Source organism: Cebus imitator, unplaced genomic scaffold, assembly GCF_001604975.1.
Source record: "Cebus imitator isolate Cc_AM_T3 unplaced genomic scaffold, Cebus_imitator-1.0 Scaffold89, whole genome shotgun sequence".
Taxonomy (NCBI): Eukaryota; Metazoa; Chordata; class Mammalia; order Primates; family Cebidae; genus Cebus; species Cebus imitator.
Genome location: NW_016107404.1, coordinates 220,178 through 235,562, shown reverse-complemented (window position 1 = coordinate 235,562; position 15,385 = coordinate 220,178). Strand labels below are relative to the sequence as shown.

The following is a 15,385-nucleotide window of genomic DNA, read 5'->3' as shown; positions in this document are numbered from 1 at the left end:
AGTGTTCAGAACCAGCCCCACTGCTGCCCACCTGCTCCTAGCCTCCCTCCACTCCTCACTTGCACCACCTCTCCTGCTGTTTTCCCCTTTTCCTCCAATCCTGGAGCAGCTGCAGCAGAGGCTACAGGGAGTTGGGCAGGGCGGGAGAGGTGGGGACAGGGAGGGTGCTTCATGTAGAACATTCCAGGGACCCAAACCCTGCCAAGTGGCTGCCGGCGGCAGAGAGCAGCTGCAGCACGAGGTGACTTGGCCTCCTCCAGCTGGGCACTGTCAGCTCTTGGTCCACACCCTGAAGTATATTTTCTGTCTCCCCAAAGAGGCTCTTTGCTTGGAGAGAAGGGGCACACCCATCCTAAGTAAAATCAAGACATGTAGGTGAGGGAGAAAGAAGGCAATACGGAAACCCTCAGGTCCCAGAGCCAGAAGCTCAAAAGTGAGAATGCCAAACCTTTTAGACTGGGCCACACGCCCCCTCCTCCAAGCTTCCATGACATCCTATTCCTACCCTCGCTCAGCACTTTTGCCTAATATTGAAGTGTCTGTTGGCATCACTCTCCTCACCAGCTGCCTTACGCATCCTTATATTTCCAAAGCCTGGCACACAGTTGGCGCACAAAGTATTATGAATAAATGAAGCAATGAATGAAAGAATGAATGAATGTAAAGTGTTTCACACAGCACCCGGGACATAGCAGACATCCCTCAAATTCTTCTTTTCCCCCAGTTGAATAATCCTGCCGCTGGCCATTTTTGCCTCACAGGCATTTTTTTCTGAATTTCCCAAGTATCAGCAGGGTTATCAAGCAGAGCCTCAGAGGGTCAGCAAAGAATGGGCTTTAGGTTGACCCGGGCGGTGGCACATGAGTCAGAAAATAAGGAACCGGCTGTCCACAGCTTCACTGCCTGCCCCTTCCCTGCTCCACTCCCCAGGCCACGGGCAGCAATTCCAACTCCCACACTGGAATCCCAGGGCACGGTGCCTGGAGGCAGGAAAAGGGCTTTGAAATGGCCACTTGAGGAAGAGATAGGAGACCAATAACTCCAGTCTGGCTCTGTTACCCCCTAACTGTGACCTTGGGCAGATCCCCCAAAACCACCCACAATGCTGATGTCAGCTGCATATCTGTGACAACAATGGGTGTGGCTAAGTTAACCCCTAATAACCTTCTCCTCCAAACTCTGGCTATGGCCAGAGCACTTGCGGCCCTGGAAGATGAATCATTCAGGAGGTGCAGTTGGCAGAGAGTTCAGTTCTGTCGATGCCCACACCCCTGAAGTCACCCCAAAGTGAGAGACACAATCCCCAGGGCCTGCCAGCTTGCCAGATAATCCACCCCGTGGCCCTTCCCACTGGAGAGTGTTTGAGATACCACAGGTCTGTTTAAGTCAAACAACTGCAAGGAGAGTTGAGAGCCCATTGCATGGTCTGGCATCTGAAGCACAGAAACATTGGCTCTGAGCTCCAGCTAATTCCAGACTCTCTCTCTCCCCAGTCCTGCCCTGCCAGGACCAGCTGTCAGCCTCCAGCTTGGGAGAAAGCCCTTTACCCAGGCATGAGGCTGCAAGGGAGTGAGGAGGAGCTGTTCCCAGCAGAGGGAGGCATGCTGTGGCCCACCTGTTCTGGATCTGTCCCTGGGAGTTGCCCTGTTCTGCAGTCCCCAAGCAGCCTGATGCTGTAGCCCAATCTCTGGCTGGTTAGGAGAGAGCAATGCATTCTGGGAAACTCCAACCATCCTACCTGGGTGACAGAAGATTTAGAGGGGCACAGGCCATCCCCGCTTAGGGGGTAGAAAAGCAAGGTGGTGTGTACAAAGAAAAGTGGGAAATAGCCCTGAGAAAACCAGCCAACCCAGGGCTCAGCTGGGAAGTCAGAACACCTAACTTGTCAGAATTGGAAGAGATCACAGCACCCACTTTCCCTATCTTCCTGGTAGAGGTGGGGATGCCAGCACCCAGAACTATATGCTGGCCTCCCACCCAGGCTGGCACCCACTTTGTTTCATCTGCTGCTTTGAGTCCTCACTCAAGTTCTGCTCCTAGTGAGTCCAAGGCCTCCACCTAATTATGCCCTTTCTCTGCCTCCCTGGTGCCCAGTGCAGGGCTCATCTAAATCAGGGGTTCATCTGGGACCCACATGTAGGCCAATTCCTTGAAACTGTTTCTCAGGATTATGTACATGGGAATCCCAATGCATTATTGTATACACGGTGAGTCCATCGATTTCCTGAAATACTTAAAGTTGTCTGAGATCGGAGAAAGACAGACTTGGTACTTTCTGTGTTGATTGGAAACTAGGCAGGGCTTCCAGAGGGCAAATCGTGGCTCTAAGATGGGGGCTCTGAGCCAGGAGAATTATTCCTCCAGGGGACACTGGCAATGTTGGAGACATTTTCTATTGTCATGACTGAGTGAGAGGTACCGGCATCGAGCACGTAGAAGCCAGGGCAGCACCCACAACAAAGAGTCATTCAGGGCCGGGCACAGTGGCTCACGCCTATTATCCCAGCCCTATGGGAGGCCAAGGTGAGTGGGTCACCTGAGGTCAGGAGTTCGAAGCCAGCTTGGCCAACATGATGAAACCCCGTCTCTACTAAAAATACCAAAAAAAAAAAAAAAAAATTGCTGAGTGTGGCAGCACACACATGTAATCCCAGCTATTCAGGGGGCTGAGGCAGGAGAATCACTTGAACCCAGGAGACAGAGGTTGCAGTGAGCTGAGGTTGCACCACTGCACTCCAGCTCAGACAATAAGAGCAAAACTCCGTCCCCAAAAAAAAACCAAAAAAATAGTCATTCGGTCTAAAATGTCAGTGGTGCCGAGGTGAGGAATCTCTGCTCCAAGAAATGCCTGTGGAGCACACCCCAGGAAAGGGGATCTGAGTCCCGCCCTGTCCACCTCTGTACACGGCTGCACGCCAGGCAGGCTGGCACAAATGGCGATGGGAGAGGAGCATTTTGGTCAACAGGGTGGCACTGCAGGAGCCCCCAGACACTGGCTGTGCCCCTCTTAGTGGGTAGAAAATCAAGCTACAAGCTCCCCATCAGGACTGAGGAGGTGCCCAGGGTGGTATCTCACCAGGGCGTGGGGACAGAAGGCCATGTGCCCGGTCACCTGAGTCCCAGTGAGGAAAGCTGCCTCCAGCCAGCCTCTTCAAGCCCTGCATGAAAAGCCATTTCCAGACCCAGAGAACAGGAAGCCACAGCAAATGCCACTTACCTTCTGGGAGCCTGACCACGCCCTCCCCTTTATCTTCCTCTGAGGGAAGACAAGAAGAGAGGTGGGAGGAAGGAGAGGCAGGAAAGAAGGGCAGGTAGTGAAGATGAAGAAGAGCAAAAAAGGAAAAAGAGAGACAGATTAACAGGGATGATTTCTTGAGAAAGAGAATCTGCAGAGAAAAGAGAGGTGGGAAAGCTGGGGTGAGGCCAGGGCTGATTTGTGCTTTCCATAGAAGGGCTCCAAGGGGAAGGCCGAGATCCACCATGCACAGGACCCCAGGGCTCCAAGGCACAGTTGAGACCCTGGCTCTCAGGAGCCTAAGCCCCTTGCCACCCCTGTGCCCAGGGCTCTGTGGGCAGAGTGTCAAGCAGGAGTGTGCTGGCTGGTGAGAGGCAGCCCCCAGCCCCTTTCTGCTGACACCCCAGTGGCTCAGTGTCCCTGGCCATGCCAACACTCTGAGTAGGAGGCTGTGCCCAGCTGTGTGTCTTCATGGGTCACAAATGCATGCCACTGCCCACCTACCTGGCTGGATCCATCTTCTGGTAACTAAGGAAAAAAGTAAAGTTGACCCCAGGAGCTCCCACCCAGTCCTAAAACCAGAGTCCAGGGAGCAGCTTTCTGAGTTCAGTGGCCCTACACAGCCACCAAGGGCCCAGGGAGCCTTGTCTCCTTCCACCATACGAAGGAGAGGAGATGGGAAATGGGAGGAGAAGGTCGGAGGTGTGAACCTGGGGTGACATCTGCTCAGAAGACGATCTCCTCCCAGACAGGCCCAGGGCCCTGCCCTCTACCGTGACAACAGGGCAGGCTGTTTGACCCCAAGGAGGTGGGGCAGCCATCCTCCTTCCTTCCTCAGAGCTTGGACTGCTGTCCTCAGCAGCTGGGTAAGATGCAGCCAGCATGGGGAATGGGGACGAGGGGTGGGCACAGGCTGGGGAGAGTCAGAAGCCCCAGGTGGCAGGTCCTTCAATAGGTGGGAGGAGACCTGGGCTGAGGGGAAGGGGATGGAGGAGATAGCAGCCAGTGATGGCCACTGCTAGTCATGGGTTTCTCTGGTAGGGTTCTGTGGGCCTGAAAAGGCAGACCGAGAGACCACTCTGAATGCCAGGGGTCTGGCCTGTGATGCCTCGTGGGTGCTCAGAGCAGAGCCAGCTGGGCTGCCAGCAGAGGCCTGGCACAGGGCAGCAGGGGCATGCTTCTCTGACTGTGTGTGTACCCATGTGTGCATGTGTGTGCGCCCAAGTGCATGTACATAAGGGCCTGAACACCTAGAATATGTGGCTTCCAGCAGAAAGCTCAACACCACCAAGGAAACTGAGACCAGGCATCCAAAGCCCCAAGCTAGAGGAGGCTGGGAGTGGGAAAGATTCCACAAGTCAACAGTCAGGAAGGCTGCAAGGAAACCTGTCACCCCCCAGCCCCTACACAGAGAGCCCGCCCCCAGGCCTGATGTCAGCGTGGGCACAAAGCTGGCTGCTGACCAGATTCTGAGGCCCAGGTTTCTGTCCAGGACCACAGGAGTCCTCCTCTCCCCTCCTCTCCCTGGCCCCCCTCCCCATCTTCCCTCTTCCCAACTCACCGCCTGTGGGGTGCAACAGGATGTCCGCTGGGTTGTGGGGTTTCAGGCCCAGAGCAGACAGGGGCGTCTTGGCCAGACCCGGAGGGGACCGCACTGTGCCAGGAAGAAGAGGGGAGACATAGGAGGTGAGAGGTGGGCAGGAGGACAGACATGCCAGCCACATGAGGGCACGCTCAACGAGGGCTAGGGGGTGGGAGGAGGTGCCAAGGAACCACTCTGAAGCCCAGTGCTTTGGCTCCACTGCCCTTTCCTGCCTCTGCGTTTCTCCATATTTCAGCAGTTTAAAGGATAAAGGGAAAGAGTCAAGAAATGGCAACCTTGTCCTGGCTCTGGCCCCAACCTTGAGAGAATCATTTCCACCCCTAGGCCTTTGGCTTCTCTCTGTGATCCCTTTACTTTGCAATGGCTTATAAGACATACACAGGCTTCTGCAGCTGTTTCTGACCTTCTCTACAACACATACACACAAAGTCCATTTAGAACATGCACTTGGATGGATTCAGAGGAGAACAAAAGAAAATTGGACCTCAGGATGGCACACCCTGTAAAGAACAGAGACAGGAGGAGATCACAGGCCAGAGCCACGCCAACCCTGAGGCCTCAGGCAGCCGTCGGCCAAGCATGTCCCTTTCAAAGCCCAGGAGGAGAGAACTTCTCAATGTGGGGCTCTGTCCCCCTCAAACTTCAGTGTCCTGGAGGGAGAATCCTGTAGTCTGTGGCCAAGAACACCCACTCCCTGTGCAAAGCCCGGGCTCCTCCCAGGCTGCCCATCTGGGTTACAAGTATCATGTAACACACAAGGTCAGAAAGGGCTGCTGGCTTTTTCCCATCAGCCAAGAACCTGGCCAGATTCAGAGCTGATCTGCAGGGTGGCTGTTATGCCCAGTCACGAGATATCTGGGTGGCAGCTGCCATGTTTCCTGACACAGCCCTAAGAAGAAGTTAAAAAATGAACTGTGTCTCCTATCAGCGACATTGGGAGCCTGCAGAGGCCACAGCCCCAAGGACGCTCTGCCTGCCCAGTGGCCTCAACAGACTAGCTGTGGCCCTCAGATGCCTGGGAACCACCAGCAGCAAAAGCTCCATGACCCTCCCTACCCCTGCTGCTTACCCCCAAAGACGGTGAGACCTACAGGAATCTCACAACAATGAAAAAATATACTCTCTCAATGCAAGCAACATACATAACTCATTTGTGCAGGTGAACACCCACATGCACATGGGAACAGGAAGACATCACAGGGGTCTGGATGGGTGGTCCACCCCCGCCCTTCACCCTCATTCTGTCCTTGGATAGGTGACAAATGGGTACAGCTCCAGGTATGGGATAGGTCTAGGCCTTGTGTCTCTAGTCGCTGTGTCTATCTTCTCTCTGTCTTTACATAGACACACACACACGCACACACACAGAGAGATTCCGTTTCTACCACTGCCATACCCCCTCTTCCCCATCGTGGTGTCTTGCGCATATTCACTTATCAAGCACTTATTAATGGTTTCTCAAACCAATGGTGGTTAAATGAAACTAATCATGAAAGAATACGCCTGGCCTCAGAGACTGTCGTTCACGGAATAACCACCGAGGAACCCTAGCCCACAAGTGTGTACACATTTACCCAATTGGTGCAGCAGAGGGGCAGGTGCACCCATGAGGAGGTGAAGGGGACGAGAGGATCAGACAGGAGCTCTCTCTTGGTTTCCTCCCTCGTTCACCTCCAGCTCCCAAATTCCTCATTCCCCCAGTTCCTGGGCAATTGGGCCCTTCTGCTGAGGCAGATGAGTGGGCGACACTAAAGCCAGTCAAGGCTTTTGCTTCCTGAGAGAAAAATTCCACACATTTCTCCGCCTTCTGTCTTCTCTCCCTAATCCTGTGTATCTGTGGAACCTCTGACTTCTTGCCTAGGCACCCATGGCTGGCCAAGTGGAGGGAGAGGAGAAGGCAAAACCCAGTTCTAGCACAGCCTGGGGGGCTTCCCCCCAGTCAGGGTGGTGTCCTTCCCCTGGCTGCTTAGGGTCAACGGTGAATGGAAGCAGATGTCTCCCTGGGAGAGAGGTTCCCCACAGTCACAGGGGCTACAGAGCTGGCTCTCGCGCAACCCGCTCTAGGCTTACCCTGTCCAGCACAGCAGCCACAAGCCACAGGTGGCTGCAGAGCACTTGCAGGGTGACCAGCGTGAACAGAGACATGCCATAAGTGTGAAACACACACCAGGTTTTGAAGACTGAGTGGGGAAAAGAACACAAAACATCCCGCTCTTTTTTACGTTGATGATATGTTGAAATGCTAATATTTTAGACTGGGGTTAAATCAAACATATTAAAGTTAGTTTCACCAGTTTCTTCTTACATTTTATAAGAGACTGTAAAATAGCTCAATATTTTTAATTGATTTATTTGCCTATTGAAATGATAGTTTGGATTTAACAAAAATGTTATTAAAATTAATTTCACCTGTTTCCCGTTGTGTTTTTTAAGGTGACTAGAGAATTTTAAATCATAAATGTGTTCATATTATATTTCCATTGGACAGTACTGCTCAAGGGAGAGCCACAGCTTCCAAGGGCCGCCGATCAGTCACAGCTTTGGCCTCCTTATGCCCAAGATGAGGGCCAACACAAGTTCTGCTGGCACATGGGACACGTACATTGCCACATTCCTCTCCGGAACAGGACACCCAGCCCCCAGGGGAATACACAGCCAGCTCCGGTTCTCCCTCCTCTCGCCAGGGCCAGTGGATAGCCTGGGCCAGGCCCAGCTAACCTGACCCCTGAACAGTACCAGTCTCCCTTTCTTGTGCTGACCCAGGCCTCTCATGAGTACACTGAGTCCTTCACAGCCTGGTATTAATCCATCGCTTCCTTCCCCACAACCACCTCCTCCAGTTTCTCTTCATGTCTCTTCTCCTATAAAAAGGAACTCTGATCCATGTCTCAGCTCATTTGGGTCTTGGCTTTAGGTAGACATGTCTCTGTCCTTTGGGGATTTGCTTCTCCAGCAAGTATATGGAGGGTTGAGGGCTAAATGCCTCTGCCTGAAGGCCAAGGATGAATAAGCTGGGGGCTCTGTCAGCCTAAGGGTCCTAGGTCCCTCTCTCCTTGGTAGAAGAAGCTAAATAGTTGCCTGAAATGGAAGAGGTATCTGGATGCAGGCAGAAATGGGGGTCAGAAACAAAGTCAAAGTCAAGTCACAAACAGTCACACTAAGATGGTGGAGTCTTTTGAGTGTGGAAGGCAAAAAGACTCTAAACAAGTAAGAAAACTCTGTAATGTGGGAGCCCAGAGCCCCACGATCACCCAGCCTAGACCCTAAGAACTGGGGCATCTGTACCCTTAGATGTGTGAGTGTGGGTGACGGAGAAGACAATGGCCACAAGCAGTGGAAGAGAAGGGGACATGGAGGTGAGGAGCAGCGTGTTCTGGCCCCACCTGGGGCACGCTCACCCCCAGCCCTCAGGCCTGGAGCGCTCCCACATGCAGGGTTGAGCTGGGGGGTGGAGGGGAGACAGGGAAGATGAGCTCAGCAGGGAATCCTTACCCCCACTGGGCGGTGGGCTGCTCGGGGAGGTTCCCTCCATCTCCTCGAAGGCCTCCTTGTAGCTGTGCAGATGGGGCTGTGGGAGAACATGGGGGAAGGAAAGAGGGACACTATGAGAAGGTGGGGTTTCCCCTTCAGATGACCTGGGGTATGAGCACAGCGAGTTAACTAGCCCCCGCATCCCATTGCCAGCCTGGCTCCCCACTGGTGCTCAGGGCAGGACAGGTCCTGCCAGAGGCAGGAGAGAGAAGATAACCACAAATCACTTCTATGCAGAATGACTCATCAGCCTGGCTTTTACAGGCCAGTACACTTGCTCCTTCAATGTGGCCCCTGGACCACCTATAACTGAATCTTCCAGGGTACACATTTAGAATGCAGATTCCTAGGTCCCATCCAGATCTACTACACTGGAATCTCTGGAGATGGATTTGGGAAGCTACAGTTTTAACAAACGCCCCAGTGGTTGTTACTCATGTTGAAGTTTGAGACTCACTGCCTCCAACCACTGAAATATCTTAAAATACAAACCTTTTAGAATGAAAATTAAACCTCCCGAGAAAAAACTTCTGTCTGGAAAGGGTTCAAAAACAATTTTTCCACTCTCCAGGATCTGGTTTGGAGTTTAGAGATTGCGTTCAGCTATATCATCCCCAGGATTGTTACCACCTTACTAAGGCACTCTCTAAGAAACAAAAAGGAAAATGCAATCTCGATATTAATGCAAGAAGTGAGAGCATAAAGCTATTTAAGGAAGGAAACGGGCCCCGGATTCCACATGTCAGGGAAGAGAGTTTGGGTGGGATGTAGGGGGAGACAAGTTACTGAGAATACTGGTATCAGTGCCAAGCTGACCATCAGGTTTCTGGAGATTTAAAGTGGGCACCACTACCCTTGGTGGGCCCCAGATGCAGCTTCAGGACTCACCTCTTTGGGCCGCCCTCCAGGATTAAGAGCGATGGTAAGAGCCAGCTCGGGGGAGACACAGTGGACAGGGGAGCGAACCCCAGGGCTACGGGGGGATGTGGCTTCTGGAGACTGGTTCTCATACTGTCCATCACTGGCCGCCCGCCTCCGCAGAGGGGCTGGGGGCTCTGCCGGCTGCTTCTCCCGAGCCTGTGCCCCTGGGAGGAATGCAGGGTGCAGAGGACAATGAGCATTTTGTACAAGAAATGATCAATCGGCCTAATCCCTTCAGAGATGGCAGTGCCTCCTAGCCCAGAAGCTGAGTTGGGGCTGGCCTGTCAACCCCTAGTATCTCCCTTCAGCCCTCCTGCGCCCACTCTGTTCACACCCCAGGTTTTCTCTGCAGGAGAGATCTGCTTAGACTGACTCAGCCTTCACCAGGAATCCCTCCACTCAGGGCTGAGACCGAGAGCACAAAGGACTGATACAAGAAACAGATGTCAACTACTTCCAACCCCTGGAGGCGGAGGGCCGGAGCTTCCAGACGAGGGAGGGGAGGTGGAGGGAAAAGAGTCTCCAAGGCAACTGCATCAACCAAGCAGCAACATCAAGCCTGTGGGGAAGAACTCTTGGAAAGAACTAGATTGCATCATCTTGCAAATGGCGCTCCCAAGGAAAAACAAAGACATGGCTAAGTCTTGTTACAAAGTCCCTGGCCCCCGTTGGCCTCTGGGATATTTTTGGCCTTCTCTGGGGTTCCCCAACTTCATCCAGTGCACCGCTGAAACCTCTTACCAACTCCCCTTATACTGGCCCTTTAGCTCCCTGCCCTGTTTTCCCTGCCCCAAAGATGACGGGGGATCCCATCCTGTCCCTCCCAGCTGAGGAGCAGGCAGAAAGAAGTCATATGCTCCATCTGCTTTTCTGTACTCCCCATCCCAATCCCACTCCACAGGACTGGGGATGCTGTTCATCTCACCCTCCTTCCTTCCCACACCCTCTTCCCACAGCTGGGCTGAGGCATGGAATCCATTGCCTCATTGAGCTGGCTCCCAGAATCCTAGAAAACTCACTTCCTGGGTCCCAGAGGCCAAGACCCAGCCGGAAGGGTGGGCTTCTGGTCCTGAATATCTTCTGGGTGGAGATTCTCAGCCCTGCCTTCACTACCACTAGGACTGGCCAAAGGCCCCAGATCACGTGTCAGTGTGTGCACGTGTGCACACACACACTGCCATCCTCTAGGAATGTGGCAGTACAGCCAAAAAGAAGTCACCCTCATTCAAACGGAAACACCTTCTGCCATCCACAGTGAGGACTGCATGTCCCCAGGCCCACCCCCCAGCACCCCCAGTCTGGCATAGCCACAAAGGCTGCCACAAACAGCGCCGTCTGGGAAGCCTTCCTACGTGTCATGAACAGCAAGCTGCTGGCTGCCAAGCTTACGGGCAGACACACACTCAGACTCACATAGGCACAGTCGCTCTGAGACACGCCCTTATACTCTCCCATAATCAGGGGCTCCAGTGTGCAGGGGTGGGTGGTGCATCGGGAGAGCAGCAGGACCGGCACTTGCAAATTAAATGCAGAAGGTACCCGAGTGGTGCTTTGAGTCTCCACTTTGGGATCTTTGAATCAGGGGCAGCCCTGCTGCCATCTCAGCTAAGAATATGGCACCCAGGATAGGGACAGTGAACTAGACTCTGACCTCACTCTGCCACTTACAAACTGCTCCACTTAAAGCAACTAAGCCCCACCATCTTGAAGAGCCCTTATTCGCAGAATAGAAAAATAGGACCATTAGACCCAGCCAGAGGCTGCTAGGAGAAGCTACATGGAGTCTAGAAAGAAGAGTGTGGTTTTGGGAAAGGTGGGCAGCTTGCTGCAGCCCTACAGCAACCCCAGGCTCTCAGGCCTCAGATCCCCGGAGCCCCCGCCCCACTCAGGCCTCCGGGGCAGCTTGGACCAACCCTGTCACTGGTTTCATTCCTGGCAAAAACATTAGAGAGAAACAGACATAGCCATTGATTTTCTAACAATAATTGTGACAAAAGAGGCCCATTTGAGAAAGGCTCTTGGGGTTTGGAACTGAGTTTAGCCCCAAGGTTAAAAGAAATGCATTAGGGCTGGTCTCAGTTCCGGGCTCCTCTGCCCCCAGCAGCTCTTTCCAGCAGAGCCCTCTGCCTTTTCAAAGGGTGGCCAGTTTTCCTGCTTGGGATCTAATGTTTGCCCTTAAAAAATAGATCTGTTTGCCTTTGAGACACCAAATCTCCTGGAAAAACAAAGAACATTCTGCCCAGAGCATTCTCCACATTCAGGGGCCACAGATGCCCACAGCAGCCTGGGGTGCGGGAGGAGGGAGCCAGACAACCGTGGAGAATGTGTGACCCCGGCACAAGGCAGTCAGCCCTCCGAGGGTGAGCTGCACCTTCCCAATCCTCTCTCCATCACCATCAGAATAGCACGTGGGAGCGTGTGCTGACCAGAGGCAGGGAAATGGAGGGAATGACCTCCAAAGAGCTAAGGAGCTGCAGGGCAGCGCCTCCCTCTGCGGAAGGGGGAGACCCTGCATTCCACTCCCACAGGGCCAGCCCCTCCCCCTGCAGAGCACCAATGGCCCCATGGCACCAATGGCCAGTCAGGGCCACTCACATTCTTTGAACACAGTGTCCCACTGTTGTCCCCGTTGGCAAGCCCAGACCTGCCTGGAGTGCCTGGAAAGCCATGTTCCCTCTCTCTTGTCTTGCTCTATGGGAGGGGAGACTGGCGTGGCAGAGGGGAGAGAAGAGAGCCCCATTGTTCCTTAGCCAAGCTGGGGTGTCTGGACACAAGCTGACAGCCACTGTCGGGGAGAGAACACCCTCTCTCACGTCCCAGAGGCTGACCGATAATAAAAATAGCCCTGTTCCCCCCACCTCCCTCCCTCCCACCACCCCCTCCACCCCAGGGCTTTCTCGGTCTCTTTGCCCCATTTTCTCAGGGTCTCTGTCTCCTACACCCACCCTGGCAGAGGTAGGTGCCTTGCACAGACACACATGTGCATACTTGCATGTACACACACAGCCTAACAGAAATGGCATCAGGACACTGGGATGACGGGGGTACATAGTGGGGTCACTGGGACACCCTTGGAACCTCTAGGGCCAGCCCTTACCCCGGTAGGAAGCCGTGTGGCCAGAGGAAGAAAGGAAGAGAAGCTCCCAGGAGCCTGAGAAGGCTGGAGTACCCCTACGACAACAAAGTATTTTTAGGACCCTCACACCCTATGTTCAAGGAGCCCTGGGTGTCCTCTAAGGGCTGCTTCACACATGGCACAGGCCTTCCCCACATCCCTGCCAGGATGAGCAGTTACCCCAGCTCCATGGTTCCACCCAGGCCCCCAGACTTGAGGGGCAGGGCACCAGAGCAGCGCTCTTCCCAGGGAGGCGTCTCTCCAAGGCTCCCCTAGCGTGAACCAGACTGGAGGCAATTAATCCCCTTCTTGCGACACACACACGCACACACTCACACGCACATGCACACACCCTGCAATTCTAGGAGCTGTAGTCCTGACACAGATCGATGTACATACTTTGGCAAAGCACTGCTGCCTACCGCCCCCAGATCATGTGGAAGAATATCCTGCTGTCAGGCTTCATGAGGTGCCTCCCCTGCACCCCCCAGACTGGCACTGCCACCCTCACAGATCCAGCTCTTCTTCCCAACCTTCCGATTTCCAAAAGACTGGATTCCTCAGCTCCAGGTGGCAGGGGTGGGTGTCCGACGGCACGCCTGGGGCTCCGGAAGCGAGGGGATCCAGGAGGCCACCTGCTGGGCCAGGGCACCAGAAAGCCACACGGCGATCACACTAGCAGCCCTAGAGCAAGCCATGCCAGCTCTCCTCAGGGCAGGCCCACCATCCCAGAGCCTGCCCCTCCCCAGGCCCAGTTGACCACTGTACTCTCCACCACTGGGCAGAGAGAAAAGAGAGGAGGGAGGGGTAGTTGAAAGGAGCAGTCAGCTAGAACCATCTCCTGATTATCCCTGGACGAGGAGAAGGAGGGGCCGTGGAGGCGCCAGATACTGCCATTGGGAATCAACAGTTCCCATCACCCCTAGGCCTTTCCCAGAGCTGCTCAGGGCCATGGTTTGGGACAAGCCTGAGCACAGCATCTTCCCTGACTCAGCCGCCAGGATCGGAGGTGCAGGGAAAGGATGAAGTGATTCCCCAGCCAGGGTGCAATGCCTAAGGGCCTACATGTCCCAGAAGCCAGGGGTAGATGTTAGTGGATGGCATAATCCATCCAGGGCATGTCAAGCCACCGTGCAAAATACACAACAGGACAGGACTGTCATCTGTCCACTTTTCACATTGGGAAACAGCTCTAAATAGTAAACAGACTTGCCCAGGGTCACAGAGGTGTTCACAGGCAGGGCCAGGCCCCCAACCCAGAGCTTCTGACTCTTGGCCATGGGATCAGAGATTAGGGGTGGGGACCCGAGGGGGTTTGCTGTCCCCAGGGTGTGCCATGCTCAAGAGTGGACAGAGCAGCAGGGGCTGGGGCACCACTCTGTGTTGTGTCTGGTAGCCCCGTGCAAAGCTCAGCCTGGCTCCTGCTGAGACATAGCCCTGCAGCCCAGGCAGTCTGGCTAGGGTGGCCGGAGTGCTGGACTGTCTGGAGCCCTCACTGAGCACCCTCATTGCCACGGTCTGCATCTCCACAGGGGACCCTGAATGTTAGTCTAGTCACTCCAGACATTGTTCCCAGCAGGCAAGGCCAAGGCTAGTGTGAGACCCATGTGCATGCAGAAGTGAGCTCTGGTTCATGCAGAGAGGAGGGAGAGAGGGCTGGAGACAGGAGGAACAGAGAAGCAAGTGCGGAGACAGAAGAGAGGACAGTGAGAAATAGGGGAGGAGAAGAAGAAGCAGATGGAAACCAGAGAACAACAGAAGAGGGAGAGGAAAAGACAGGAGAGAAGGAAGAAGGTGGGCAAAGGTTTGGAAGGAATAGCAATGAAGAAGGAGCGAAAAAGAGAGAAATTGTGGCTCAAAAGTGGGCCAAAGAGCTGGAAAGGAAGAAGGGGGAAGGAGAGCCACCCACCAGAGAGGGAGGAAGCTCGGAGCTGGTGGAGAGGAGGGCGCGGGAAGCTGCCACTGTGCCTGATGCCCTGCAGCCTGGCATTGTATGCTGCCCACCCCCCACCCCAGAGGAGCCAGCAGAGAGTGGGATGTAGGCAGGAAGGGAGGACATGGGGCAAGAAGGCACCCCACCAACAGCACAGGGAACAGATGGACACGGGAAACACAGAGAATGCAGGGGACGAGGCATTAAACAAGACAAAACAAAACAAAAACAAAGAGAAAATCAAGATTAGTTGGCATTCTGACTCTGGGATCTGGGCACACACTGGAGGGAGGTGGGGAAGGTGTCAGACAGGAAAAGCAGGACGGGGGAATCCAAGGTCCTGCTTCTCCAAAAGGCAGGTAGACCTCCTGCTGGCCAGCAGCACAGTGTATTCGTCTCTCCCAACCCCAGGGTCGAAGCAGAGGTGCCAGCGTGGGACCAGGAGACTTCACACATACCTTACCCGCTCCCACAGGCAGCAGTCCTATCCCTGGACCTCCCCTCTTTTCCTGGCACCTGCCTCTCCCTGGACCCAGGTGACACACCTAGCCTGAGCCCAAGGGTCACCCTCTCTCACACCGGGGCTTTTTACCACAGCCATCTGAGTAATCCTCTTTCCTAGGGAACCCCTTGTGCTTTTCTGCTCTGTCCCTAGCTTCTGGTCATCCCCAGAAAACTCCTTAAGACAAGCCTTCTCAGATGCACTAGAAGGACCTGCTGTGTTACCCTTCCCTTGCCCCTTGTTGACTTCTCACCCACGTTCACACCACAGGGGCCATACGAGTGGCCAACGCTGCCCTGCCCTGCCCCCCCGAGCTCCAGCTATGTTACCTTTCCTCTCCTCCACAAGCTGCTCCATGCCAGGTCCTATACTAGTTCCCTCTCCTGTCTGCAGCCTCAAAATGTGGGAGTCTCCAGGGCTCCAGGACTCCATCCTTGGGACCTCTCCTAACCTGTCCTCAACCCCTCAGTGACATCGCCCAGTGCTATGCTTTACATGGCATGTACACAGTGACAATTCCCACATCTCTAAGCTCCAGCGTCTTC

The 15,385-nt window shown here is 54.3% G+C and overlaps 1 protein-coding gene across 11 annotated transcripts in view; it reads right to left on the bottom strand.

The window, feature by feature from the left end:
* The window catches only part of TNS1 (tensin 1), a 214,550-nt gene that overhangs the window by 27,226 nt on the left and 171,939 nt on the right, over positions 1 to 15,385 (bottom strand). For 2 of the 11 annotated variants that reach the window (XM_017534924.2, XM_017534932.2), the window contains 5 exons: positions 9,258 to 9,454; positions 8,331 to 8,406; positions 4,797 to 4,889; positions 3,740 to 3,763; positions 3,218 to 3,256 (listed from right to left, as the gene is read on the bottom strand). The exons of 1 other annotated variant lie outside the window; for it this stretch is intronic. In XM_017534924.2, coding sequence (XP_017390413.2) covers positions 3,218 to 3,256; positions 3,740 to 3,763; positions 4,797 to 4,889; positions 8,331 to 8,406; positions 9,258 to 9,454 — 429 coding nt within the window. Of the gene's footprint in view, positions 1 to 3,217; positions 3,257 to 3,739; positions 3,764 to 4,796; positions 4,890 to 8,330; positions 8,407 to 9,257; positions 9,455 to 14,314; positions 14,402 to 15,385 lie in introns of all 11 variants that reach the window. 8 more of the 11 variants (XM_017534926.2, XM_017534933.2, XM_037740770.1 and 5 more) reach the window with 7 other exon arrangements.